The sequence below is a fragment of the Eucyclogobius newberryi genome, unplaced genomic scaffold (assembly GCF_026437365.1).
Source record: "Eucyclogobius newberryi isolate DKJ021-1_F unplaced genomic scaffold, fEucNew1.0.hap1 SCAF_6, whole genome shotgun sequence".
Taxonomy (NCBI): Eukaryota; Metazoa; Chordata; class Actinopteri; order Gobiiformes; family Gobiidae; genus Eucyclogobius; species Eucyclogobius newberryi.
The window spans coordinates 35,073,654-35,100,455 of NW_027316278.1; the positions used below are offsets into that span (position 1 = coordinate 35,073,654).

General features: G+C 41.1%; 2 protein-coding genes and 1 long non-coding RNA gene across 4 annotated transcripts; all 3 read left to right on the plus strand.

Moving 5' to 3' along the window:
• Positions 1–83: 83 nt before the first annotated feature.
• sdhaf1 (succinate dehydrogenase complex assembly factor 1) lies at positions 84–3,006 on the plus strand. Of its 2 annotated transcripts, XM_072432649.1 has the most exons (3): positions 84–221; positions 1,244–1,281; positions 1,379–3,006. In XM_072432649.1, the coding sequence occupies exon 3, from the start codon at positions 1,383–1,385 to the stop codon at positions 1,632–1,634; it is 252 nt and encodes an 83-aa protein (XP_072288750.1). In that variant the 5' UTR covers positions 84–221; positions 1,244–1,281; positions 1,379–1,382; the 3' UTR covers positions 1,635–3,006. The 2 variants fall into 2 exon arrangements, with proteins under 2 accessions (XP_072288750.1, XP_072288749.1); XM_072432648.1 differs by having other exon boundaries at positions 1,244–3,006.
• LOC140347476 (class I histocompatibility antigen, F10 alpha chain-like) lies at positions 2,993–22,514 on the plus strand. The gene is made up of 6 exons (XM_072433914.1): positions 2,993–3,006; positions 9,724–9,833; positions 17,325–17,591; positions 18,363–18,638; positions 20,164–20,509; positions 22,490–22,514. Exons 2-6 carry the CDS (start codon positions 9,776–9,778, stop codon positions 22,512–22,514), a joined length of 972 nt encoding a protein of 323 aa, XP_072290015.1. The 5' UTR covers positions 2,993–3,006; positions 9,724–9,775.
• LOC140346534 (uncharacterized) lies at positions 11,194–13,637 on the plus strand. The gene is made up of 4 exons (XR_011924324.1): positions 11,194–11,484; positions 12,126–12,278; positions 12,469–12,629; positions 12,932–13,637. It is a non-coding gene; the product is annotated as an uncharacterized lncRNA (long non-coding RNA).
• Positions 22,515–26,802: the final 4,288 nt, after the last annotated feature.

Here is a 26,802-nt window from a genome sequence, read left to right on the forward strand (position 1 = left end):
GGGGGTTAGAATCATATAAACTGTTTAGTATTAAATAATGCCAGAAAAAATAAAAATAAATGATTACACAACCCGGAAGGGTGTTTAGTGACGCGGCCGCTGCTTCCGCTGTTGGATAAGGTCGTGTTTACAGCCTCGAAGGACACATGTGAAGAGTTTGAGGTTCCAGATTCCTAAATATCCACACGACAAGGACATTTATCGATCTATATTTCACACAGGTACGTTCAATATTTCCTTTGTTCTTTTCCTGAACTAAAACAATATAATTTTGCTTGCCTGTCCATTCAATTTCACCTATAGCTACTGCATTAGGCGTTGTAACACACCTACAATAGCTCAGTACTTTCAGAAAATGTGGTTAAGTTAGGACCTCAAGACATGAAATTATCCTTGATAACGAAGATGTGCAACGACAGAATATGAAAATACGCGATTTATTAATGTGGTAAAATATAGCTTTTTGGGGGGTGTCAAATTGTACCTTCAACAAAAAAGTGTTCCGTTTCTGTGCCATCCTTGCATGTTTCAATTGTCTTTTAATGTCTCTTTAGCTGTCCCTAAAAGCACCTACTGTTTCAATACTTTCAATACAGACTCTAAAATGCATACAAAAAGACATTTAAAAACAAAAACAGTGCCATTATTGTATCAAAATAAGGGAGTGTCTGCAGTGCCGCGGCGCGCGGCCGAAACTGCCATGTTATTTTTGTGCCGGCCGCGCGCCGCGGCTCCTGAAACTGCGCCACTATTTGACCGCGTTTTAGCGCCGTTTTAGACCGCGCCGGGTTAAGGTTAGGGTTAAGGTTAGGGTTAGGGTTAAGGTTAGGGTTAAGGTTAGGGTTAGCCATGAGGCTATAACGGGCTATAAGGGAAATCCCGCGGTCCCTGAAACTGCGCGGCCATTTGACCGCGCCGCGGCTCTCCAGCCACGGCCTCAAAATAAATAGCTCAAAAGTAATAATCTATCATCAATAATACACTTTAAGTTGTAAATATTCTCTAGATGCCTTCAGTCACCATATTTCAACCTTTATTTGGCTAAAATATATTTGAAAAAGTATAAATGTAAATGTTAGTTGCAGCTTCATGTTGTACTATATTCCAAGTTTGTGACCAAACACTAACAATGGCAATCCAACCTTTTCTGATTCCATGTCATACTAAAATACGTTGATTTACAAAAGCATAATACCCGCGTTTAATATTGTTGCTAATGTTTATCTTCTGTCTTTTTTGGCAGGTTCAGAATTGTTTGGTCTCGCTTTCTCGACAGAGCTGGTAAAGTCCATTCTGCACTGACACTATTCAAACATGCCCTCTTTTCCTGTCGGCCTGAGGATCTCACACTAAAAGCCTCCTTTGTTCACCTCGTCAGAACCATGTCCCGCCACAGTAAACTCCAAAAGCAGGTGCTGTCTCTGTATCGACAGTTCCTCCGCGCGGGGAAGGCCAAACCAGGATTTGTCCCCAGGATTAAAGACGAATTCAAAGAAAACGCTAGAATAAAGAAGTCCGACGTGATGCACATTGAATATCTGTTCAGGAGAGGACAAAGGCAACTGGAGCAACTCAAAGACCACAACACCAAACAACTGGGAACCTTCTCCAAGAACTACGAAGGAAGCAGCTGACACGGACCGGAGCTTTGAGAGAAGAGAGGACCGAGACTGATTGAAATGTGTCAGCTGTTTGTGGTGCTAATATTTAAGGACCCAATGAGCATACAGGAATGCTCTTCAAATGTTTTAGTAGAAGCAGAATGTAACTACGACTAAACCGTGACAAAATTTTGGGCTAAACCAGCAATTAAACATTTCTGATCAAGTAAACAACTGCGCCTCAAATATCAAATGTTAGAAAAGAGAATAAACTGACTTGATGTGTAAGGTAAAGACTTGGTTGCAATACATAACAAAAACAAAAACTAGTACTAAAGCAGAGTGAGGGCAATATTATCCAAAAATGAATATCTTTTAGTGTTTTTGGAGTATCTTTGACTATATTAAGACGATATTTTCATCAGGACTGTGCTATAACGTGGCTGTAAATGTCTCGTTAAGGTTTTAAGTATCGCACAAAACCAGAATGACCATAAAATGAGCCACTAAAGGGCAGAAATGTCAGTTTATACTATACGATGATCTAATTTTGCAATATTATGCATTTTTGATCCATTTCTCAGCACTAGGGTAAGATAACTGAGTCAGAACATGAATGAAAATGGGACCTTTTTTGGGGTTATTCCCAAGCTGCATTGGTCAGAGCTAGTTTAGTCCTGGTTGAGTGCCAGTTTAGTGCAGCTTATTTTTGGACTAAACCTGGACTAGAATGGGACCAAACCAAATTACATTTGGAGTAAAACTGGTCCCTGTAGCAACCGATAACTGGGCAACAATGTAATAACTTGGGTAAGCTAATAATGTAATAATGCCTTGCTGATGATGTAATAATTTATTACATTGTAGGCTTGACGGGGGTAAATGTCTGATAGCATAATAACTGCGGACAATAATATAACAACAGGAAAATAAAATGTTTTTGGTAGTTTTGTTTAATTTGTTCAAATTGCTTGAATGAATGAGAAGGTTTTCTAAGGCCCAGCAAAACCATAAATCAAATCTCAATAGTAATAATAAGATTACAGCTATGTCATAGCGCCCTCTACAGACTGAAAAGACATTTATTTTCCAACCTAAATTACTAGTCAATTAAGTTTAACCCCATTAACTTTATCTAGTCTATGCGCCTATGGACGTTTTTGTACATTCTGTCTGTTTTCCACACTTCGTCAGCCTTCTGTTTTGTTTTAAATAATGTTAATGATATTTTTGGCAAAGCGTCACCAAAAGTTATTACATTATTGGCTGGTTATTTCGTTATGGGCTTTTTTCAAAATTGGCCAGAATGATTACGTTATTGGTTGCGACAGTCCCAAACGTACCCTCAAACCTGGTTTAGTCTTGGTTTAGTGCTGCTTTGGTGGCGTGTTATCAGTTTGAAGTGGTCAATATCTACTTGAGATCTGTCATGTTAAAATCTCCTGTATACTTCATCACTACCTCAGTACAGTTACAATATATGGACGAATGTACTTGAATATTGCAGTAACATGTCAAACTCCTGCCTGAGGAATAAAATGTAACGTGCTTCACTGTCTCAATATATAATAAACAAATGTGGCAAACTGTGGATGAGCAATAATAATGATGAATTATATTACATTTTGCCAAGCCAAGGAAAAGGAGCCTGTGGTGATTCAGCTCTGAATAGAAGAAATGTCCAGACACGAGATGTTGAAATGACGAGGGGCTTTGAATTACATTTTCAGCTTTGAACAAACAGAAACATGTAGAAAGACGTATTGTAAAAATATATAAATCAATTCAGTTGGTTTTGTTAATAACAGAATCTGCACAATTATTTATCAAAATCACTACATTTGACTTAGGTTTCACTCAAAAACTGCCTTCTTAAATGGGAACTTCTTTTCTCTGCAGTATTAGTATTTTTTACTTCTTCCAGCACTGCACACATGGATCTGAGGCTGGGAGGGCATCTGACGCACTTCTATGGGCTAATGTGATGTAACTGGCAGTAACAGTGTTGATGATCCAAAGTGCTGTTGCTTTACTGTTTGTTTAAAAAAGAGCACACATTCTAGAGAATGAAGTCTAAGACGTACAACTATAGTAGGTGTAACATCGCCTTAAAACACCATTGTTTTAAAAACGAGTTGACGTCAAAAAGTCTGGCGATTCTGAGCGTCCTGAGTCATCAAAGAAACACGTGAGAAGAGAAATGCTAATCCTCGGACATAAGATAAGATAAGCCTTTATTTGTCCACACAATGGGGAAATTTTGGTGTTGCAGAAGTAAAAGAACAGATAACTTATAGAAAGCTTAAAAAAAAAACACTCTTAATAGAAACACTCATAAACCTCTTATTTTCTTAATAAGGAATAAAAAGAATAGTCATTTTATGTGAAATGCTGTTGATCATGTGAGACTGGTGGTATGAGATGGAGGAGTGTCATTTTGCAGGAAGGGATCGAAGTTTCTCTGGTCCTGGCTCGACTCCTGTTCCCAACGCCCATGGAATGGGATGCCTTGTTTTCCAAGAAACCTTGTAACGGCACAGATTATTTGTAGATACTGGATTTTCTGAACTACATCTCCCTGTGTTTTAGGGGTTTTATAACAACGCCAGCAAGTCATGGAGGAAACATGGCTGGAACTCTTTTCTCTGAAACTGTCTCAAGCCCTTTTCCAGCTTGAAAACCCTGAGCCACTGAGGGCATCTTTATCATCTTTATTATTATGTATGTTGTTCCTTCCATAAAGTTCTTGGCAACAGAATACTCAAGTCATTTAAATTTGTTAAACTTGCTGAACACTCTCTGCTGCTCACCAAACTTGCTGGAGGGATACTGATGGAGAACAGCTTGTCTTGGGCCACTTTCTGATGTTCCTAAATCACTTCCTTTACCTTCTGTTCTTTGCTGATCCTGCTCTCGACTTGTTATATTTATATGTATTAGTCCTGTTGTAGCTTTCCCTGGATCACTTCCTCCTACTTCTTTTCCCTGTGAGGATGCTGAGATTTGACATCTTCCTGATTTCTCCTGATCTATTTGTATCATCAGAAAATTGGAGACCAAGTTTTATTTCATCACATGTAAAATGTTATAATTAAAACAAAACCAGGTTAAAATTGCACAAAGAGTTTATTTATTAACAAGAAATCATATTTAGGCAAAAGAAAGTTAACAAAAAATACAGATGATGTGGGTGTGTCAGTACACCACATACTGTCACACCCACATAATTTTTATATTTGTATGTATAATATGTAAACTGTGTGAATGAGTGCATGCTGTGGTAGAGTGTAGTACAAGGTGACACATTTCCAAACTGCATTAATGGTAAGATTCAACAACAGAGCAAGAGGCAGAAAAATGGCCAGGAAAGAGTTGACCTGTAGAGCACTGCAACATGTTATCTATTTAATTTTGTTTTATGACTGGCATTTACTGCAGTCGTCAAATACAGAATTAGTTCATGTAAACTTCTAAAAACATTCAGAGGCCTATTTATATTTAACTGAGTAAGGCCAAAACTGTAGCTTAAAGAGATTAGTTAGAAAAAGGCACAATCAAATGGGACTTGTTGGTAAAGCAAAGTCTGTCATCATCTCTGCGAAATGTCATACTCACTTTGTCAAAGTAACATAATTTTAAACCTATGGGGAACGATCCTAAATGGGAGAAAAAACTGCCCTGTCAAACTCTCATAGGTTATTAGGTGACAGAGTGCCTCGGACCTTCAATGACAGAATTTAGCACAAGTCCATATGTTTGCTGGTTAGGTTTTTAGGATTTGCATGGCACATTTATTGAATATCAGCTTCCTCATCTGATTCTGGATTAACCTCTGCACTTTCAAAATGTTGGTCTGTGTCTCCCTCTTCATCATCTCTCCCTCTTGGTGCCAACAACCAGCATCAAAACAATACATATTTTAAAATGCAGCTTTGGATTCACATAAATTAATTCTTCTTTCTGGTGTTCCCATTACTTTGACTTGTCTAATGTCCATGGCAAAATATTAAACAACTGGTTTTAAGAAAACTGAACGTTTTTGAACTGGAAAAAAAAAATGAATGACCCAATAAAGGCGTGATTTTAGTAGCTCCATGTGAGGCGAGGAGTGAGCCAGCTGTCATAATAAAAATAATTCTGATTCTTATTGAGTACATGGAATGTATTATCTTAAATTGGTTTATAAAATTACAGATTTCTATTTGCCAAATGCCTATCATTTTGCAACATGTCAAATGTATCCAGATGATATGTTTATCTATCTACATGCAAAACATGCTGAAAGTCATCAAAAGTATTTAGGCTAACAACACTTAAGACACTAAACGTAAACGTAAAGATTATTATTTTATACCTGGCAAAACATTCCATTTCATTGCTTTCCTTCTGTAGCATTTCTGATGTTCTTTCAGGTTTTCAGGCATAAACATTTCAAGACAACGCGTCTGACTAGTAGATCCACGGCCCTCAGACCCACGGCCCTCAGATCCTCGGCCCTCAGATCTATGATCCATGGTCATTAGCTTGATGATCTGTTCACTTATTAAACCTATGGATCCAGTTTTACGCCTGCAGCTCGTTCATTGCACTTCGGTTTGTTCACATCACCTACACGCTCTGATTGGGCTGGACAGTTATCGTTCTGACCAGTGCACCTGGAGCTGGGCTAGACCGTAGCACTAGAGCGTAACCGAAGCTAATGGCTTAAAATCCATTTTAAAGACAACTTAAGAATTTTAAACTGAGAAAAAATAGGTTAAAATTGCCACTATATCCGACATTTCTGAAAGCTCTAGGTGCCCTGTCAGCCGAACTCGAGCAGTTTTTTGTTACATTGTACGGAAGCTCATTGTATTCATAAAAAAAAATAATAATCTTGTAATAACGAGATAATGATCTCATAATAACGAGATCATTTTCGTAATTATGAGATTTTTTCCCCCACGTAGTTATGAGATTTTATTTTTTTCCGTCATATCTGCTGCACCACTCTCTCACCTGGAGAAACCTGTCAGCGCTGTGAAGACAAGAGAAGAGAAGAAGAGAGAGTTTTTCGATCTCTCGAGCGCCTTCAACACCATCCAGCCGCTGCTCCCGAGGGACAAGCTGGAGACGGCTGATGTTGAGTACTACCTGGTGGAGTGGATCCTGGACGACCTCACAGAACGACCCCAGTTAGTGAGAGCCTGGGACTGTGTGTCTGACACTCGGACCTGCAGTGTGGGGGACCTGCAGTGTGGGGGCGCTCTAGGGCACCGTCCTCGCGCCCTTTCTCTTCACCCTCTACACTGCAGACCTCAGATACGACACGGACAGCTGGGCAGAAGTTCTCTGACCACTCTGCTATCATCGGACTCATCGACGATGATGCGGAGTACAGGGGACTGGTGCAGGACTTTGTGGACTGGTGTCAGCGGGACCACCTCCTCATCAAGGCGGGGAAGACCAAGGAGATGGTGGTGGACTTCCGCAGACACCACTCCACTGCCCCCTCACCAGTGAACATCCAGGGACGGGACAATGAGAAAGTGGACTCATACAGTTTGTGGTTCATCTGAACCACAAACTGGACTGGACTCATAACACAGACGCACTGTACAGGAAGAGCCAGAGTCGGCTCTACCTCCTGAGGAGACTCAGGTCTTTTGGAGTGACAGGTGCTGGAATCTTCACAGCGCTGCCAGGCTTCTCCCAGTGAGAGAGAGTGGTGCAGCAGAGAGATAGCGGCAAAAAAAAATCTCATTGTGTGATACTATGTGCGTCCGGTATGCACTGATTACTGATCGATCTTCAACTGAGTCTTCCTCGGTCCGAAGGAACGGAAAACTCCAGTTCACACTTTGAACATTTATTTAAGGGAGCAAACATTGAGAGGCGGTCTATTTACAAATGGATTTGAGAGGAAAGGTGTGTGGGGGTGTAAATCTTTGGTGTGTGTGTGTGGATCTGAAAATAATGACATTTTCACGTAAAAATGCAGTAGGTGGCCATAATGTAATACTTGGATACCAACTGCCATAAAACACCAAAGAAGAAGAAAATAATTGAGGAAATGTGTTTTCTCATCTTCTCTTGGTTTATTTTGTTTTGTTGTATTTTTGGACAAAGAAGAGGCCAGAGCGTGACTGTTCCACTCACTGGTCTCAAAGATTATCGAGAAGATCAATGATGTCTTCAAGTTACATTTTATACTTTGACTTAGTTAGACTTATTACGTGTTGGATTAGACTTTTAGTTTTGGGTTTTCCTTTATTTATTATTTATTGTTTATTTTATAATTTAGTGTTACTGTAGCTAATGTTCTGTCATTTAATTTTGTTAAACCAGCTCCATGTCAGGACTGTTGTGAACTGAATGTGAAATGGCTCCTCATGGTCTCACACAACAGATAAATATGCGTAGGTATTTTGATGTGTTCTGATCAAAGACTGATTTCTCTCCATTTGAGAGAGAAACCCTTGTCCTCGGTACCGCTCAATCTCCCGCACAAGCTCAGGCTCTTTCCCCTCAGCGAAGTGTCATTCCATGCAGTGGCGGCTGGTGATTTTTTTTTTAGGTGGGGCTATTTAAAATTTTGAATTTTGTAGATGTGATTCCCTGCATTCTGGTGCATTTTAGGCATACTTCTCATCCTATTTGTCATCCCAGGGGGGAGATAACGCGTAGTAAAGCGGAAGATTACCCCCCAGGGCGGGAGGTTTCAATTTCTCTCAGAATTAGGAGACATTAGCAAGTAAATACAAACGAAAATACCGGAAGTCGTGCAACAGGACTTGCAGACGGATTTTCACTCAACGATATGTTTCTGTACTTGACAGCCAGTGCAGAATTGAGCTAGTACTAGAGTCAACCAGAACATCTGAGAAGCCTCTATCTTTCACGTCGTTCACTCTCATGGTGTGGATGGTCTGTTGGGTTATGTTCACTTCTGGCTTTTCAAGTCCGAGTTGTTTTACAATGAGCTTTTCCTCAAAAGTTCTTCTTCCCAAGGGAAGCAGATGTAAGGATTTGACTGAATTTGGGGCAAATTCATCCGACGTCGCCATTTTACACACTTGGCTGCTGGAATGAAAACACCTAACAAGCAGCTGCAGCGGTGCATCTTGGTACTTTGGGGGCGCTAATCTTCAGCGCCCCAAACCCATAAAATTCCTCGACGATGATTGGCGGATGTGTATTCTTTTTTGCCTAGCAGCAGGGGAGCCATTGGCTTAAATAAAGCACAATGGGGCTGATCGAACAGGAGCCCCGGCAAGACTACTACACCAGAAATGATAAATGTTCACGTTTTAAACTCGGAACTTGAAAGTGAATGTAAATAAAATTCTGGAGAGTTCTAAACCCATAAAGCAAAATCATCAATAGCATCTAATGAACACAGGTTATTTTTTCAAAATGGGAGATTATTTAAAAAATAAAATAAAAACAGGCAGTGATGTCAGGGGGGGCGGCGCCCCAGCGCCCCCTATGGGCGAGCCGCCACTGATTCCATGTCATAAGGGGTTTCTGAACCGCTCTTGGTCTGACCAGTCACCCAGGACCTTTTTGCCTTGGGAAACCCTACCAGGGGCTTAAGACCCCTGACAACATCCAACAGCTCCTGGGATCATTCGGCCACTCAAATATGAAGGTTATTTTGTGTTTTTATTACAATTTCTTTTTTTTGACATCGAATTCAATTTTGTTTTACATCAAATGTATTTATTTTTTACATTGTATTTAAAATATATGTACATTTTCGTATTCATATACAACGAAGATTTTTACTAGATTCAATGTAAAAAAAAATGAATAAATTGATCATACGCAAACCCCTCCATCAGGTTAAAGTGTCGGTTCAAGGAGGGGGACAATGTAGTTACATTCCTGAAATCAGAGGAAAACATTATGGTAATTGATTGTGAATTAATATGTGCTGTAGATTCTTTTCTCTTCTATAAATGCAGAACAAATGGTGAAGCAAAAATAAGCAGTTTTAGAGTATGTGTTGTGTAACTAAACACATTTTTAAAGTATTCTTCCCGTCACTGCTCTAATCTACTTTTCTTTGTATGTTTTCAAATTTTACTTTCACTTTCACAGCTCCAGCACCTCTCATTCTGACGTCTGATGTTTGAGAGAGAGAGTCCACAGACAGAGACGGAGGAAAAGAACATTTTCAGACTTGATTCAACATGAAAACGTGTGCGCTGCTCCTGCTCCTGGGGACACTGACACATGGAGCTACAGCGAGTGAGTAAAGCTGTTTTTGTCCCCAAACTTGTCCACGAAGAAGCAGCAATGTGTATTTTGGAAAGCACAAATAGAATTATCATGGAGATCACTGTGTCTGTGTTGAGTTTCATGTTCAAATGGAATGCTTTTCTTCAGTGCTTTTGCAGGTTCGAGTTTGGGACGAGATTTGTCAAGTTCTATTTACGCACATGAATTAAAATACTTTCACTTTCATTTTGAGACGCAGAATAACAATCGTTTAAATTCAGGGTAAAGTGAAATATGTTTGTTTAATTCACTTTAACTAAAATAAAGTTGGAATATGACATTTTAGATACGTGTTTGTTCTCTTTAGTTGCACCAATCTCTGACTACACTTATGTCTGATTTAACTAAATATGACTAAGATAATGCTGCACTACGAGCTAGGCCATAGGCTGTAGCCTGTATCGTTCAAGTTCGCTACACCTGTCACAAGACTAAAAAATTACTTCAAATATAAAATTATCATTGTACCATTAGCTCATGACCAAAAGTTCTCCACTCGCATCGCGCCAGTTTTTTACGGTGATAACTTAAATGCGGAACTATATTCTCAGCCTGATAGCGCAATATCCCTACGCCTGAATCATTCCGCCTCTGAATCAGCCAATCAGGGGAGAGATTACTACAACAACATCAAACATGGCTGCTCCCGTGGAGCGTCATGTTGTCTCTCGAGCCGATAGAAAACGCTATGAAAATATGGATTACACGTGCATCACACACATTTCAGCGGTAGAAAAAGAACAAACACAGCCACAGACTGTTGTCCGCTGGAGGAAGCTGGTGACTTGTGCTCAGAAGTGGATAGAAATTGACGGAATAGACCGCGCGTTAGCGGCAGCTGTTTGTGTACACAATGATGACTTCGCCAAACAAAACTATCCTACGTCTTCTGTGGCTTCTTCGGACGGAAATCTTTCTCATTTCTGGAAAGTAACAAGCCAGGCTTTCACCCTACATGCTATAGACGTTTCACCCTACATGCTATAGACGTTTCACCCTACATGCTATAGACGTTTCACCCTACATGCTATAGACGTTTCACCCTACATGCTATAGACGTTTCACCCTACATGCTATAGACATTTCACCCTACATGCTATAGACGTTTCACCCTACATGCTATAGACGTTTCACCCTACATGCTATAGACGTTTCACCCTACATGCTATAGACGTTTCACCCTACATGCTATAGACGTTTCACCCTACATGCTATAGACGTTTCACGCTACATGCTATAGACGTTTCACCCTACATGCTATAGACGTTTCACCCTACATGCTATAGACATTTCACCCTACATGCTATAGACGTTTCACCCTACATGCTATAGACGTTTCATTGACAAGAAACGAATTACTAGTGCTGAAAAGCTTGCAGCAAAACAGTCGGTCTGTGGGCAGCATGGAGCGGGTGAGGATGACGCTGAATCTACCACATCAACTCTGCCACCTTCTCCCAAACGACTGAGATCTACCACAGATGTAAAGACAAAATCATCTAAAAAGTCAAGCGATGTACTTCCTGCAGTTTGCATCATTTGCAGAAGGTTGATCGCTGTATCAAAGAGGCTCTCAAGACAAAGAAAGATAAATTGGTCCAAGCTGAAACTTGAACTGCTGGTGAGTAGATTATATACTGATTCTTGCATGTGTGTTTTCTCTTGCTCGTGGTAAATAGGACTAATCACAGTGAAATAAGTTGGCGAAAATATACATAGATAAGATAAGATATTCCTCTATTGTCCCACGTGGGGAAATTTCATTGGTGCAACGCAGGTAGATACAGAGGCAGATACAGAAGAACAGATCACTTATAGGAAGTCTGAAAAACACTTTCAGTAGAAGATCTCCTATAAATAAATAAAAACTCCCATAGACAAATAAATAAATACATAAATACCATTGCATGTGATCACGACAGTAATTGCACATGAATATGTGTCACGACAGCACATAGATTGCACATGAATTTCACAGTAATTGCACATGAATTCCAACAGCAATTGCACATAAGATATTCCTCTATTGTCCCACGTGGGGAAATTTCATTGATGCAACGCAGGAAGATCCAGAGGTAGATACAGAAGAAAAGAACAGATCACTATAGGAATATGTGCCTAGTTTATGACATGTAGGTGTAGATGTAATGTACGTAAGACTGTATGATGATGTGAGTTGAATAAAAAGGCAATACAACTTTTGCGATTGTTTACTGATTGTGCTCACCCTTGATTGAAATTCTTTTACTTCTCCTTTACTAGGAAGTTTGGTCAAAGCAGCTGAATAAAGAGCAGATGAATCCATCCTGATGTGTACCAGAGGTAAAGATTGTGTTGCCATTGAAGGCACCTCTATCACAAGAGGTGTTACAAAGAATACTCAAGCTTTCCGACAAAGAAGACAAGTGATGAAAGGTAACATTTTGGTAATCAAATAAAATATATATATTTCCATATATTTAGATAAATTCATAATTTAATTGAAAATTATTGTAATGACTACACGATAATTTTAAAGACGTTTGAATCAAAGCAAATTTCTGTTTGTAGTGAGCTAGTATATTTCAATCACTGACCAATCACTGCATTTCCTTGCTTTATACAGGTTACCTAAAGTCTGGGAGTATGGCGATGCATATACAGCATTCTGTGACACTGTGTCATCCGGACACGACTGATTGAAAATCAGGAAATCCTCAGAATGAAGAAGCTCTTGTCCCTGTTCCAGAAATTCATCAAAAAACACCATGGTCATGGAAGTTACCGGTAATTAAATTATTCTTATTGTTTATGAAAGAAAACAAGAGACGATCAGATAAACATCACAGCTATGTTTATTCATGAAATTTCATTCAAGATCAAACCAATCCAGTTAGCTACAGGAGTCTACATATTTCCATTCATTTATTTATTTATACAGGGAAAACCCAGTGAGAAAAGTGGTTACCCTGTTAAAACACAACACAAAATAAACAACAAACATAGGATACTAAAACACAAATAAAATAATAATTCTAAAACTAAAACACAAATAAAATAGTAATCTATCAATACTCTAATTTTTACAGATCCGATCTTCTGAAGAAGAGATTACAGCGAGACTTACCACAGCTGAATATTCACAAACCACCAAGAAGAAACCTGAATGAAATGGTTTCCACGGAGACGACAGGACTTCTCCACCAGGATTTTTCAACTGAAACTGATATGTCAGTTTCTGAGATGTCATGTAGTGATGGAGAAATGGTGCCAGAAAGTGGTAAAGATGCAGCACTGCGAGAGCTCTCAAGGACAGTTTACAGTGCAGGTGTATCACTGAAACAAGCGGTCAAGAGTGCCCCTAGTATGGATGTAAATCTGCCTCCTACATCAGAGGATCTAAATGTTTCCTCTGCCAGAAAGATTGTGCCAATTGAACTTTATAACTTACTAGCTTGGTGTGTAGGTGCTAGTGATAAATTGACATTGTCTAACATGGTAAATGTATCCGAGGAGGTTGATCTTTGTTTACTGTCAATTTGCCAAGATATATATTTGTCCTCAAAAGGTAAAAATCAAACCAGTGTTGTACTTACACATTTTGACATCAATCATACTTATATCATTCCTCTGTTTGTATGTATATCCTATTCTGCAGAAAGTTTGCCTTATACTAGCTCGAAAGATACACATGTTAATTAACCTGTTTATCACGCTGTAAATACTGCTTTTATGATTGTAATTATTTGTTCATATTGAAAATACATTACATAAAATTATATCCGTTCTATAGAATAAAACCTTTACCAATAGCCTATGTTTTCTTTCTTCAAATGGGCAACTGGTGTTGAAAGGGTTAAAATACTACTTTTAGATTATGTTTTTATAGTGTAGTATGAATCAAGAATAGAGAATTTGTAATTGTTGAAGCATTCAGTTGAATACTAAATGTGGAGTAAGAGTTTTCAAGTGCGTAACGATAACATGCAAAATTGTTAAAATTGTTTTTTTTAACTTACGTTTGCACATAAACTGAAGCACCCAGAGTCTCACCACTTTACATCCTCCAAGAAAGTAGTAATGTCTCTGAGAATCTGAATTTCTGAAGTAATCAATCAAAGAATGAAAAAAATAAGAAGGTATGAAGATGGGTGTACACCCCAATTTGTCACATATTTGGGTAAACTGGCAACTTCGACACCTATTTTCTCAAATACTGGCAGAAATCATGCGGAGAACTTTTTCCCCCAGCTCAAGTATATCTTTGAGATTGGAAAACCACTTTTGAAAAGTAGTCTTGATGTGGTGGAGCGAAATTCATTTTCTAGCCACATTCTGAGTTACAGCCTATGGCCTAAGCCCCTCAAGTGACATCAGCGAAATATTATATTTTCACGGGGAAAAAAAGAAGAAAAAAAAGAAATTCCATACTCCCCCCCCCCCCCTTGAGGTGAGGTGATAATTTAGAAGGTCTTTCAATTTAGAGTTGAAAGACCTTCACTGCATCATTTGTGATTTTTTAGAGAATGAGATTGACATGGAGAGCACAGTTGAGGAGTTGTATGAAAAAAACAAAGTAAAGATGCTCGAATTGTACCTTTATACTAAACATCGCTCAATCCAAACAAGATCAGAAGAAGGGTCTGAGGCTGAATTGATTCAAAAAGATCTAAGTGAAGAGACTGACATTGTATTCATCAATCAAACAGTGGGCCGATCAAATGAGCTGGCAATGGAGGTACATGAAAATGGGGTAACTGAAGAATGTTCACATGATGAAATACCCGCTGTGAGTGCAAACCCAAAATGCAGTGGTGTCACACGACAATTCCACTGAGAGTGAAGTCATTTTGGGAGCTTCTGTGAATAACTCTGTGAATTTGGATGACACCTTGCCTTGGGATGGATCAAGTGTGTGCTTGTCATAAATAGAGGCAACTGTCTTTCTGAGCTTTTACAAGCCTTTGCTGACCCTGAAATATTACATAAAGACAAAAGGGAGCTCCCCAATGGAAAGCTAGAGGAAGGAGAAGGTTTGGGTGTATTTTGGGATCGTCTTTCTGAGTTCTGGGAAGAGTTTTACAGCAAATGTACCCTTGGTAGAGATGTAAAAGTACCATACCTGAGACATGAATTCCAAGCCCAGGAATGGCAGGCAGTGGCACGGATTATTCTAATTGGCTGGAATAATACGCGATATTTCCCTCTTCTTCTCTCCCTTCCCTTTCTGGAGTTAGTGCTGTATGGCACATCCTACACCTGTTTGGAGGAAAGGTTCCTCCAGTATGTGACAAAAGAAGAACGGGAGATCCTGTCAACTGCACTTGAATCCTTTCACTCTGTCAGCAAATCGGAACTGATTGATGTGCTAGAATCTAGATGCTCATGACTGCCACCATCTTCCCACTGTGAACACAATCAAGCAAATAGTGTCACAGTTGGCACACAAAACACTAATACAGACTCCAATGTATGTCATAGAGTGCTGGAAACCTGTCTTGAACACTCTGGCTGACACTTTGTATCCTCAATGGCTTGTTGAAATAACACAAGAGCGTGTGCCAACACCAAAACGTGTTCGTGAACTTCGGAAATTTCCTGAAAATATGAATCCAGCTCAGAATACTGTGGCCAGGCACCTAAAGAAATACATAGGTGAATGTGACAATAACATTCTTAAATGTTTCCTCCGTTTCTGCACAGGTGCAGATATTTTATTTGGCCAGCCTATCACTGTACAGTTCATCGAGACGTCAGAGTTTCAGTGTAGGCCTCAAGCACACACATGTTTCAACTGCTTCAAAATGCAGCAGCAAGATTACTAACAGGAACAAAAAGAAGAGAACACATTACGCCAGTGCTGAAGTCTCTTCACTGGCTCCCCGTCGAGTTTAGAATCAAATTTAAAATTCTACTCCTGACCTACAAAGCCATAAATGACATGGCCCCATCCTACCTCAAAGATGCTAAAGTACCATATCATCCAAACAGAGCTCTTCGCTCTCAGAATGCCGGCCTTCTGGTGGTCCCAAGAGTCTCTAAAAGTACTGTAGGAGGTAGAGCGTTTAGCTACCAAGCTCCTGTGTTATGGAATCAGCTCCCGACCCATGTTAAATATGCTGACACAGTCTCTTCATTTAAGTCCAGGCTTAAAACGTTCCTCTTCGAAATCGCTTATGGTCAGACTAGTTAGGAACAGGAAGTGGTCCCTGCCCCTTGTGGACGGTCCCTCATCTGCCTGAAGAGTGGGTCCAGCTCGCCTCCGACGGTCCCTCATCTGCCTGAAGAGTGGTCCAGCTCGACTCCGACGGTCCCTCATCTGCCTGAAGAGTGGGTCCAGCTCGACTCAGACGGTCCCTCATCTGCCTGAAGAGTGGGTCCAGCTCGACTCCGACGGTCCCTCATCTGCCTGAAGTGTGGGTCCAGCTCGACTCAGACGGTCCCTCATCTGCCTGAAGAGTGGGTCCAGCTCGACTCAGACGATTCCTCATCTGCCTGAAGAGTGGGTCCAGCTCGCCTCAGTCGGTCCCTCATCTGCCTGAAGAGTGGGTCCAGCTCGACTCAGACGATTCCTCATCTGCCTGAAGAGTGGGTCCAGCTCGACTCAGACGATTCCTCATCTGCCTGAAGAGTGGGTCCAGTTCCAATCTCCCTCGTGTCCGTCTGTCCGTCTGTGAGAGTCGGATCTCTCCTTCACAGGAACTCCTCCAGGTTTCTACGCTTTTTTCCCAAAAAGTTTTTTTTTGTAGTTTTTCCTGGCTGAGAAGGAGAGTCTAAGGACAGAGGACCCTGGGACATCGTCCCTCGCCACCAAAGACATTGTTGATTCGGCCCTCAGAGGCGACTGTTGTTGTGATTTTGGGCCTTACAAAAATAAATTTATTTGATTTGATTTGACATGTGGGTGTCATTTGATGCTTCCAATAAACTACCAAAACTATCCAGATCTTAGGAGCGATTTCAACACCGTGCTCATGAGTTCAATCTGGGTTATGGACATTATCTAACAGATGCATGTTTATTTCTGTTAGTTGCCTGTGGAGTTTACAGTATTTTGTTCACTAATTAATGCAAACCTTTGCCATAGGATATGCAAATACAGGCTAATTGTATTTGTTGTTTGACTAACATTTGTTCTATAAGTGTTCACAAAGCGGAGCTAGACTGTTATATATGTACATTTCAAACAAAGAAAAAGAATGAAATGGTTGCATTTTTTAGTTTAATATAGTTTTGTTTGCACTAATGTCCAAACTGTGAAATACAGTACTTTATTTCAGTACAGAAGTTTTACAGCATGGCAATAGCTCTGTGGTCTTCCTGTTTCCACAAACAATGTTTAAAGACAAATTCTATGTTAATGTTAATAAACCATTGTTGAAACGTACCAGCTTGTTTTATTTAGTAATTTTTTTTCATCTTAGTAAAACAGGTCGATTTATAGCCCTATTCATTTGTGAAATGTTTCTTTTGTTTTCACAGTGGTTCACACGCTGAGATATTTCATGACTTCTTCATCTCAAGTCCCAAACTTCCCAGAGTACATAGAGGTTGGATATGTGGACGACCTTCAGATCACTCACTACGACAGTGACACAAAGAGATACGTTCCCAAACAGGAGTGGATGAACAAAGTCACAGAGCAGGAGCCTGAGTACTGGGAGGGACAGACTCAGAGATGTTTGAGGATTGAACAGGAGAAAAAAGCTAACAAAGAACTGAATAAGCAATACTTCAATGTGACCGAAGGTTTGTATTATTTGCACTTTTCATGTTTGCTGGGAACCATAGCGAAAATGTATACAGAATTTATACTGCTCTGAGCTACATTATATTATAGGTCTACTCTAAGTGAGGAGTCGTTACCTGAAACCGCTCTGCTCACCTCTTTATGGGTCGTCCTTGTCCTGTAGAGTCAATTTGAGACCCTTTTTATTTGCGCAGCGTGCAGGGGCGCAGCGTGCAGGAGCGCAGGGTGCAGGGCGCGCAGGGTGCAGGGCGCGCAGGGCGCAGCATGCAGCATGCGTTTGCGTACACTCTCTTGACCTGATTGATGGCTGCTCCAGAGCACAGAATTTTCTTCTCTCAAAATGTTTAATGTGCTGATACACGGAGCGAATGCCTCGGGTTCAAATTGGCCCTTATACACTTTACCGTCTGGCCTAGTGTCGCATTTATAACAAGGCAAACAAGTAAACAAAGGCAGGGAGGGGACCTTCAGATTGAAAATGACTTGTGGGTGCCAGTCTGTGGTTGAGTGGCTCCACATGAAACCGGCAGCTGGGTTGTGAGTTCCAATCCAGCTCTGAAAATGTCCGACATGTTCTTATCTCTCTCCTCCCCATTTCAGGCTGAACTATCCTGTCCAAGTCTGTGGGCCAAAAATCATTTGAAAGATCTTGATTTCATATTGAGTCCCAGATGACTCTTCATGTCTAAAACTCAACTTGATCAAATTTTATCCGGAAAATAAATGTCCTTGAGCAGGCTTGAGTCTTTGAAAACATGTTTCTATTTCAGGTTTCGCTCTCGATCAGACGATGACTGGCTGTGACTGGGACGATGAGACTGATGTGATCAGAGGATATGAGAAGTACGCTTCTGATGGAGAAGAGTTTCTTTCGTTGGATTTTGATACTGAAACTTATGTGGCTTCAACACAAGTGGCTAATATGACCAAAGAGAGATGGGAGAGGAATGGACATGCTGCCAAAATGAAAAACTACCTCATTCATGTATGTGCTGAGATTCTGAAGAAATATGTGCGCCATGGAGAGAGCGCTCTCAAGAGGACAGGTAAAATAGTCAAGTGTAATTTTAGAACACAATAATGTATAAATATGTTATTTCAGTATTTGTTTATTTCTGCAGCTTTTATATTGACTCTACAAGGAGAAACCTAAGTCATCAACAGAACAGACTTTTTATCTTGCTTATCAGGAAGACAGTAGGATGGGGGAGCATCTGATTCAAATATTTAGAAAGCTAAATTCTCACACTCAAAGAACAGGTTTAAATTATATCCATCCATCCTTCCTCCTCCCCAGACATCTCCGGGGGATCCCGAGGCGTTCCCAGGCCAGCCGAGAGACATAGTCTCTCCAGCGTGTCCTGGGTCTTCCCCGGGGCCTCTTCCCGGTGGGACATGCCCGGAACACCTGCCCAGGGAGGCGCCCAGGAGGCATCCGAAACAGATGCCCGAGCCACCTCTGCTGGCTCCTCTCGACGTGGAGGAGCAGTGGCTCTACTCCGAGCTCCCCCCGTGTGGCCGAGCTCCTCACCCTATCTCTAAGGGAGCGCCCAGCCACACGGCGGAGGAAACTCATTTCGACCACTTGTATCCGCAATCTTGTCCTTTCGGTCATTACCAAAAGCTCATGACCATAGGTGAGGGTAGGAACGTAGACCGACCGGTAAATAGAGAGCTTTGCCTTTCGACTCGGCTCCTTCTTTACCACAATAGTCCGATGCAGCGACTGCATCACTGCAGCCGCTGCACCGATCCGCCCGTCAACCTCACGCTCCATCCTTCCCTCACTCGTGAACAAGACCCCAAGATACTTGAACTCCTTCACTCGGGGCAAGGAGGGTAACCCACCTTTTTCCGGTCGAGAACCATGGCCTTGGATTTGGAGGTGCTGATTCTCATCCCAGCCGCTTCACACTCGGCTGCAAACCGTCCCAGTGCATGTTGCAGGTCCGGGTTTGATGGAGCCATCAGGACAACATCGTCTGCAAACAGCAGAGACTAGATTCTGTGGTCCCCAAACCCGACACCCTCCAACCCTTGACTGCGCCCAGAAATTCCATCCATAAAAACTATGAACAGAACCGGTGACAAAGGGTAGCTCTGGTCCAACATGCACTGGGAACAGGTCTGACTTATTGCCGGCAATGCGAACACAGCTCCTGCTCCGGTTATACAGGGACCGGACAGCCGTGAGCAAAGGGCTCCGGACCCCGTACTCCCAGAGCACCCCCCAAAGGACACCCCGAGAGACACAGTCAATAGCCTTCTCCAGATCCACAAAGCACATGTGGACTGGTTGGGCAAACTCCCATGAACCCATGCACCCGATGGAGAGTATAGAGCTGGTCCAGTGTTCCACGACCGGGACGAAAACCACTCTGCTCCTCCTGAATCCGAGTTTAAATTATATGGACTCCTAAATATTGAATTAAAAAGATCTATGCATTTAACCAAAATTTATTTAATTGTTTGGTTACATCGGATGTTTTATAATGTACATGTTTTCATACTGTGATCCCTGTAAATGTGTAAATAGTCAATAATGTAACAAAGTGTTGTGGTGTTCTGTAGAGCTCCCCCTGGTGTCCCTGCTGCAGAAGTTCTCCTCAGCCCCAGTCACCTGCCATGCCACAGGCTTCTACCCCGACAGAGCCATGCTGTTCTGGACCAAAGACGGACATGAGCTCCCTGAGGACATGGTGGACCCTGAAGAGATCCTGCCCAACGGAGACGGGACCTTCCAGACTAGTGTGGGCCTGGACCTGTCCTCGGTTCCTCCTGAGGACTGGGACAGGTACGAGTGTGTGTTCCAGCTGTCCGGGGTCAAGGAGGACTATGTCAGCAGACTGGACCGGACCAAGATCAGGACCAATGGTGAGACTTTTACTGATCCTTCAACTTGGAACGACAACAGAAAGTGCATATTAAGGCTAGGGTGCCATTAGGCTGCCCCAAATAAATTGTCTGTTTGCTGTAACCCGACCCACCATTTTTCAAGTGGGTAGGGTCTTTTCTTTTTTTACTTTAAAGCATAAAAAAATCAAAATTTATATATAGAATTTAATGATAATTTGCCTATGAAATTAAGTTAATATTATCATTTAATAAAAGAGATGCTACCGTAAATGTACAAAAGTCCAACCAATAAATGTACAAAAGTCCAGCCAATAAACTATTTTTGTACAGGACAATTTTTTTTATTTTTTGGCCATTTTCATGTTAGAATCGTCAACGTCCTCTTTTCGCTCGCTTCGTGCGGCCTGACACTGACACACTGTACCATAATACATCCATGCACTGAACACACATGTTGCTGTCGCCATTTTTTAAATTATGCCAGTGACACGCAGTGACCGCCAGGGGTCAGGCTTCAACAGACAATGAATTGAACGTCTCCGCTCGTGTTAAGTTTCGTTTTCATTTCTTTTTCGGCTTCGTAATATTTTTAGGGAGTTCCAATGATACAAAATTATTCAACACGGCGCTTTTTTGAAAAAAAAAAAACGGTCGGTGAGTCGGCGAAATGTAAGAAAAATAAAAGTATTTGGCATAATTTTGACAAAATGCTGATATATTTTTTTCAGTCGGCTATAATTTTGACGGCTCGGTCGGGTTACGGCAAACAGACATTATTTTGCTCTGCCTTAGCACTAACACTTTGTTGTCTCATAAGTAATACTTCCATTTCTTTCTACTTCTTGTCAAACAAACTCAGCGACTGGATTCAAGAGGTCAGTGTTTGTGGCTGAATGGTGCCAGTTAAGCCTAAGCAACGATTTGTATAAAAAATCAAGCAAAAAAGTAACCAATATTGTTCAACTCTTTATATGGAGTGCTCAATTTGCCAGTCATTGTGATTGTAAATTAGCTTACGTGTAATTTTCTAATGCAACACATATTACTATTAGCCTGAATTACTTTTTTGTGGAGCAGATGGTTATAAAACTATAACCAGGGCTGCATTTTATTTTAAGTGACTTACACACTTGAATTGCATAAAGCACCTTTTGGTCACTTGTCATCATCATCCAGCTATATTGTGCTTCTGCTACTTTTTCATTGTTAAATTTGATTTTTCATTTCAGCCTAAATTAGCCATATCATTTAGACTAACAGTAACACTGAGAGTACAATATACTGTATCTGTAGCCTATATTTATTTCTTGTGCCATTGTCTGCAAAATAGGCTTTTGGTCTCCTTTAACACCACCTTTTTTCAAAGGTGGCCGCTCCACCTTGAAAAAAAGGCTTTCAACAACTTTGCTCCCTCCCTGTGGAACAAAACACAGAGACATTTTAAATTAAATCATTTAATGCCTTTTAATGATTTTAAAGCACTGGTCAAGGACTACCCACAGTGCCAATGCACTTGTTTTATGTAATTGTATCTCATATTGTATCTTTAAATCTGTTTTCATGTATTGGTTAATTTTATTGATTGTTTTATTTGCGTTTTGTATCCTATGTTTGTTGTTTATTTTGTGTTGTGTTTTAACAGGGTACCCATGAAAAAGAGAACTTTTCTCATTGGGTTTTCCCTGTATAAATAAATAAAACGAATTAATGAATGCATCTCTGTCAGTGGGCGGGTCAGTGGGCGGAACTGTGCAGAGAGAGATGTATGGCTCAGAGTTTGTAATTAAATACAGCTTCAATCATTTGGCCAGTGTTGCTGTGAATAACTCCTACATCGCGTAGACTGGTACCACTGGTCCTCTGAAACCATGTTATTTCACCTTCCTTTCCTATGAAGGCACATGCAATGAAATGTAAAAAGAAGAGAAATGCACATGCAGCTTCAATAGTCAGTTATGTCGTGCATATCGCCAAAGGAACAACAGCTAGCGGAGCGAGATTTCTCAAACTGCTTTTAACTTGCTTACAACTCTGCTTAAAGGTCGACCCGCTACGTCCCCGAGTGACCCAAAGAAGGAGGAGTTCTGATCCACTGAAAGACGTCTACAGAACGTCATCAGCCCCGGGCCCTGTCCTCTGCCACGCAAAACTGATCCAAACTTGTCTGAAAACAACCTGCCATTAGAAATCCTTATGCTTAGAGTCATTTGAGACCAAGAAGTCTTACTTCATGTTTGTAATACATTCATTCAAGTAGGTTTATCTCATGTTTTTGTTGAATTATGCACCAAAATGTCAGAATCTTTATAACATGAATGAGCTACACATAGCTAACTGTTCGTACCCCACGTGGAGGAATAGCAATACATTTGACATGCTTTAGTTTGTCTACTTTGAGTTTCCACCATCAGCCTAAAACACAATAATCAGCCAGCTGACCCAGATATTGGCTCAGATCTGGGCTGGACCTCATGACAAGTTTAGCCTAGAGACACTGAAGGAGGGGTCAGACGCACAGTTCAAGCTGATCTGCTCTGATAAAGTCAGGACTGAATACTTCCTATTATTTATCATTGAAAGAGATTTTAACCATATTTTAATGTTTTTCCCTCATCATGATCAGTTTTATTTTGGGTGATTCATGTTTACATTTGAGGCTTAGAAATGATTAGTTTCCACCTTACCCGTATCCCCGCCCACTGTTCTGTACTTATTTGACGTTAAAAAGTGTTGCAGAGATTCAGTTCAGAACAGTAAGTCAAATGGATCTGTGTTTTGTTCAAGTCGTTTTAGGTCAATATTGTGGTTTACAATGGACAAAATTGTCTTTGTGTGTGATCGTTAATTATGTAAAATAAAGTTTAATAAGTTTTCTTTAACTGTTTTAACCTTCAGTCATTTACTTCATTTCATTTATTTATAAATTTACTTATTTACAACTTTACAATTAACCACTGAATTCAGACTCAATATAAAGTATAAAATGGACTACATTCATTTAAGAGCAGATTCATTCAAATGTACATTTGGTTTAATCAATAGAAAGGGGGCATTGATCTATTACTTCTATAAGGTTTTTAAGTAACGTAAGCCCAGAAGTTCATATGGGAACCGCCCTAAAAGAGAAAGTACTCTGGGCCAATGAAGTCTTTGTTTATTAAGTTGCAATGTAATATTGTTGACTTTTTTCTTTTCCAGTATTTTGGCTCCTACAATGGCCGCTTTGTCTAAAGATTTCTCTGTGTTCTCAATAAGATGAGAAGCAATGACACAGCATGTTGCCATTGTCCATAAAAAAGCATAAATAGGGTTCAATGTTGTTGATTCATCTGAAACCTGAGTCAAATCTCTTTGTCCGTTCAATAGAAATATGAGTTTCTTTCACTTCAAATTAAAAGTGATTGTCAATGCTGTTTTGTTTTCTGTTATTTTGTGTGAGTTTTAGGAAATGGTTTTGCTTCAGCTGCAGATGCCCTGTTGTAACCACTGCTGTAAAGTTTGGCTTTTCAATCAGATCTATTTGGTGTTTAATTATTAGTCTAAGTTAAATATTTTGTGGACTAAACCAGGTCTAAAGCAGGTCTAAAGCAGGTCTAAAGCAGGTCTAAACCTGGAATAATCAGGACAAAACCACATGAAACCAAAACCCTTCTCCCTATGTAGATATCCATCAGTCCTGGTTCGATGCTGGTCCAGTCCATTACCCAGTCAAAAAAAATCTCAATAGAATCATTCTTATTTGATTTTTGAACCAATTTTATTTTAGTCCAACAGGATTGGTTCCAAAATCAAATAAGAATGTTCTTATCAGAATCCTTGAAAGGCTTTATCATTTTAATCTAATATATTTTAAATGTATATATATTTGGTCGGGACAGTGCATGTTAATGCATGCCGGATTAGCCGTGGGCACATGCTTTTTTTTATCCAATTCATTTATTGCATTAAACCAACCAACAATAAGAAGAAATGTAGACTTGATTTGGAGGCAATTTACCTAAAAAGGCCCCTCTTTGAACCGTGTTGGAGTTCCTTCGTTCTCCAGAGGAGATCTCGCTTGACCTTTTGTAATCACTCACAGTCTTCGTCTCCTCTTTTATTTGTCTCCAATTCTTTTGGTTCCTGTGGTGTTCTAAAACGATGACTGAACTTAGATCATTTTCTGTATTTAATAAAGTTCAAGAATCCAGGTAGTTTACAAGGTGCATCCAAGGGAGAGATGACATTGCGTCCATTTGTCACCTCCGCAATCTCACCTCTGACCTTTACATTACAAAAGTCCTACAAAACCCCATATCTTTGGCTGAGCCCCCACAAGGGGCAGGGCTCCATCCTATGTGGATCAGTCAGTCTATGTGTCTGTAATCCGACACTTTGTTTTACAACCATTGTTTCAAGCCCTAAATGTCGGGTCTGTGTGTGTGTGTGTGTGTGTGTGTGTGTGTGTGTGTGTGTGTGTGTGTGTGTGTGTGTGTGTGCGTGCGTGCGTGCGTGCGCGTGTGTGTGCATGTGTGTGCGTGTGGTGCAATACAAATTCATCAAACAATATAATGATCTCGACAATTGCCATATTAATGTGGTGGAGGGTTTTGAGCATCTGAATCTCTTCACACTCTTGTGAAGAGACGTCTGACAGAGCAGTGTCTTAAACATACACTTCTGGGAGAGCTTCTCCCAGATCCCGGGGGAGACCGGGGACATTGAGTCAGAGTGACAATGTTTTCGACCTCCATTGTCAATGCGGCTGTTCGGAGCTGTGGTCATAAGGTTGCAAGTGCCTGCCGTGGCGCCAACTCCGGAACCTGGTGGTGGACACCAAAATTAGGGGAGGCCGTCAGGCTGAAGAAGGAGGCCTATCAGGCCTCTTTGGCTTGTAGGTCTCCAGAGGCAGTTAACAAGTATCGGCAGGCAAAGCGCACCAAAAATCCGGGGCTGGAGGAGTTCAGGGAGGCCATGGAGGAGGTCTAACAATCGACCTCAAAGAAAGGGTGGAAACTTGCTGTCCTCGACTGGGGATGTCGTCGGACGGTGGAAGTCGGATCCAATCACCCAAGTTGAAGTCACTGAGGTTGTTGTCAAACTCTTTCGTGGCAGGGCTCCGGGAGTGGATGAGATCCGAGTACCTTAAATCTCAGCAACATTGCATGGATCCGATAACATGGAGAAGGTGTTTGACCCTTGTGGTGTCCTTTAGGGGGTGCTCCGGGAGTGCAGGATCCGGGGCTCTTTGCTCAGTATGAGCACATACAGTCCCTGTATGACCGGAGCAGGGGCTGTGTTTGCATTGCCGGTAAGTCAAGCAGAATTAAATTCAATACATTTCAACTTTAAAGTAATTTCTCATCTTATGAGATTAAAGTCAAAGTCAGAAAAAAGTTGTAAATTAACGAGAATAAATTCAGAATTTAACGAGAATAAAGTCGTAGTTTAGGGGCCGTTGTCTATGTTACGATTTAAAGTGAAGTGAGCAGTTCCTTTTCAGCTCCACAGCCAGGACGCAAAAGAACGGGCTAGGATGAGTTGACAGTTTAGAACTACATAAAAGCCTGCAATAGATGTTAAGAGTTTCCTAGCCTTTAAAGGTGCCATAACATGCTTTTTTTCACGTTTCGTAGTCTATCCTAAGTGTATAATTGATAATAATAAGGGTTGTGCAACACCCTTAACATAATAGTTAAGAAATATCACCCAGACCTTGGACCCCCTCACCAACCCGGAAATGCAAACGGCTTGGTTTGATATTCGCCCCCACCCTTGCGAAGAGCGATCTGGCTCCCCCGCCCAACCCGTGACGTAGTCTCAGCGAGCGCGTGTGTGCCCCGCCCACCCGTGACGTAGTCTCAGAGAGGGCGTGTGTGCCCCGCCCACCCGTGACGTAGGCCCCACAGCTGTTAGCTCCGCGGTGCGCAGCTCCGCGCGACTGAGTGAGAAACGATAGAACTTCAGATCAACACTACTTTGAGACTAAATAAATCTGGTGTTTATTCTACAGCGTGCGCAGAACAGATATATATATATATATAGATCTATATATATATATAAATATAAAAGTCTTATGTCCATCGCGCTTTTATTTCCTGGTTTTTCGGTATCGGGATAGAACTTCTCTCCGTTTATTTTCCCGGTTGCTGCATCAACTGCCACATAAACCTTCACCATTGTGATAATAGTAAAGAGTGCGATATCATTAATGAAGTTTTGGGCCTCTTTGAGCCGTGTTCTGTCGTAAATCGAAGCAGAAAAACTCCGGGGCTTGTAGGGAGACACGAGCAGCGCGGAGCCGGGGGGAAGGGGGCGGGAGGCGGCAGGCGGGAGGGGGAGGGGGGTGGAGAGGGGGGAGGGGAGGGTGACGCG

What these genes read in the sequence shown, in the direction of transcription:
- sdhaf1 (XM_072432648.1), top strand. Translation starts at nt 1,383, where the DNA reads ATGTCCCGCCACAGTAAACTCCAAAAGCAGGTGCTGTCTCTGTATCGA.
- LOC140347476 (XM_072433914.1), top strand. Translation starts at nt 9,776, where the DNA reads ATGAAAACGTGTGCGCTGCTCCTGCTCCTGGGGACACTGACACATGGA. An exon ending in GACACATGGAGCTACAGCGA is followed by an intron (nt 9,834 to 17,324) that starts GTGAGTAAAGCT and finishes TTGTTTTCACAG; the next exon opens with TGGTTCACACGCTGAGATAT. An exon ending in ACTTGGAACGACAACAGAAA is followed by an intron (nt 20,510 to 22,489) that starts GTGCATATTAAG and finishes CTCTGCTTAAAG; the next exon opens with GTCGACCCGCTACGTCCCCG.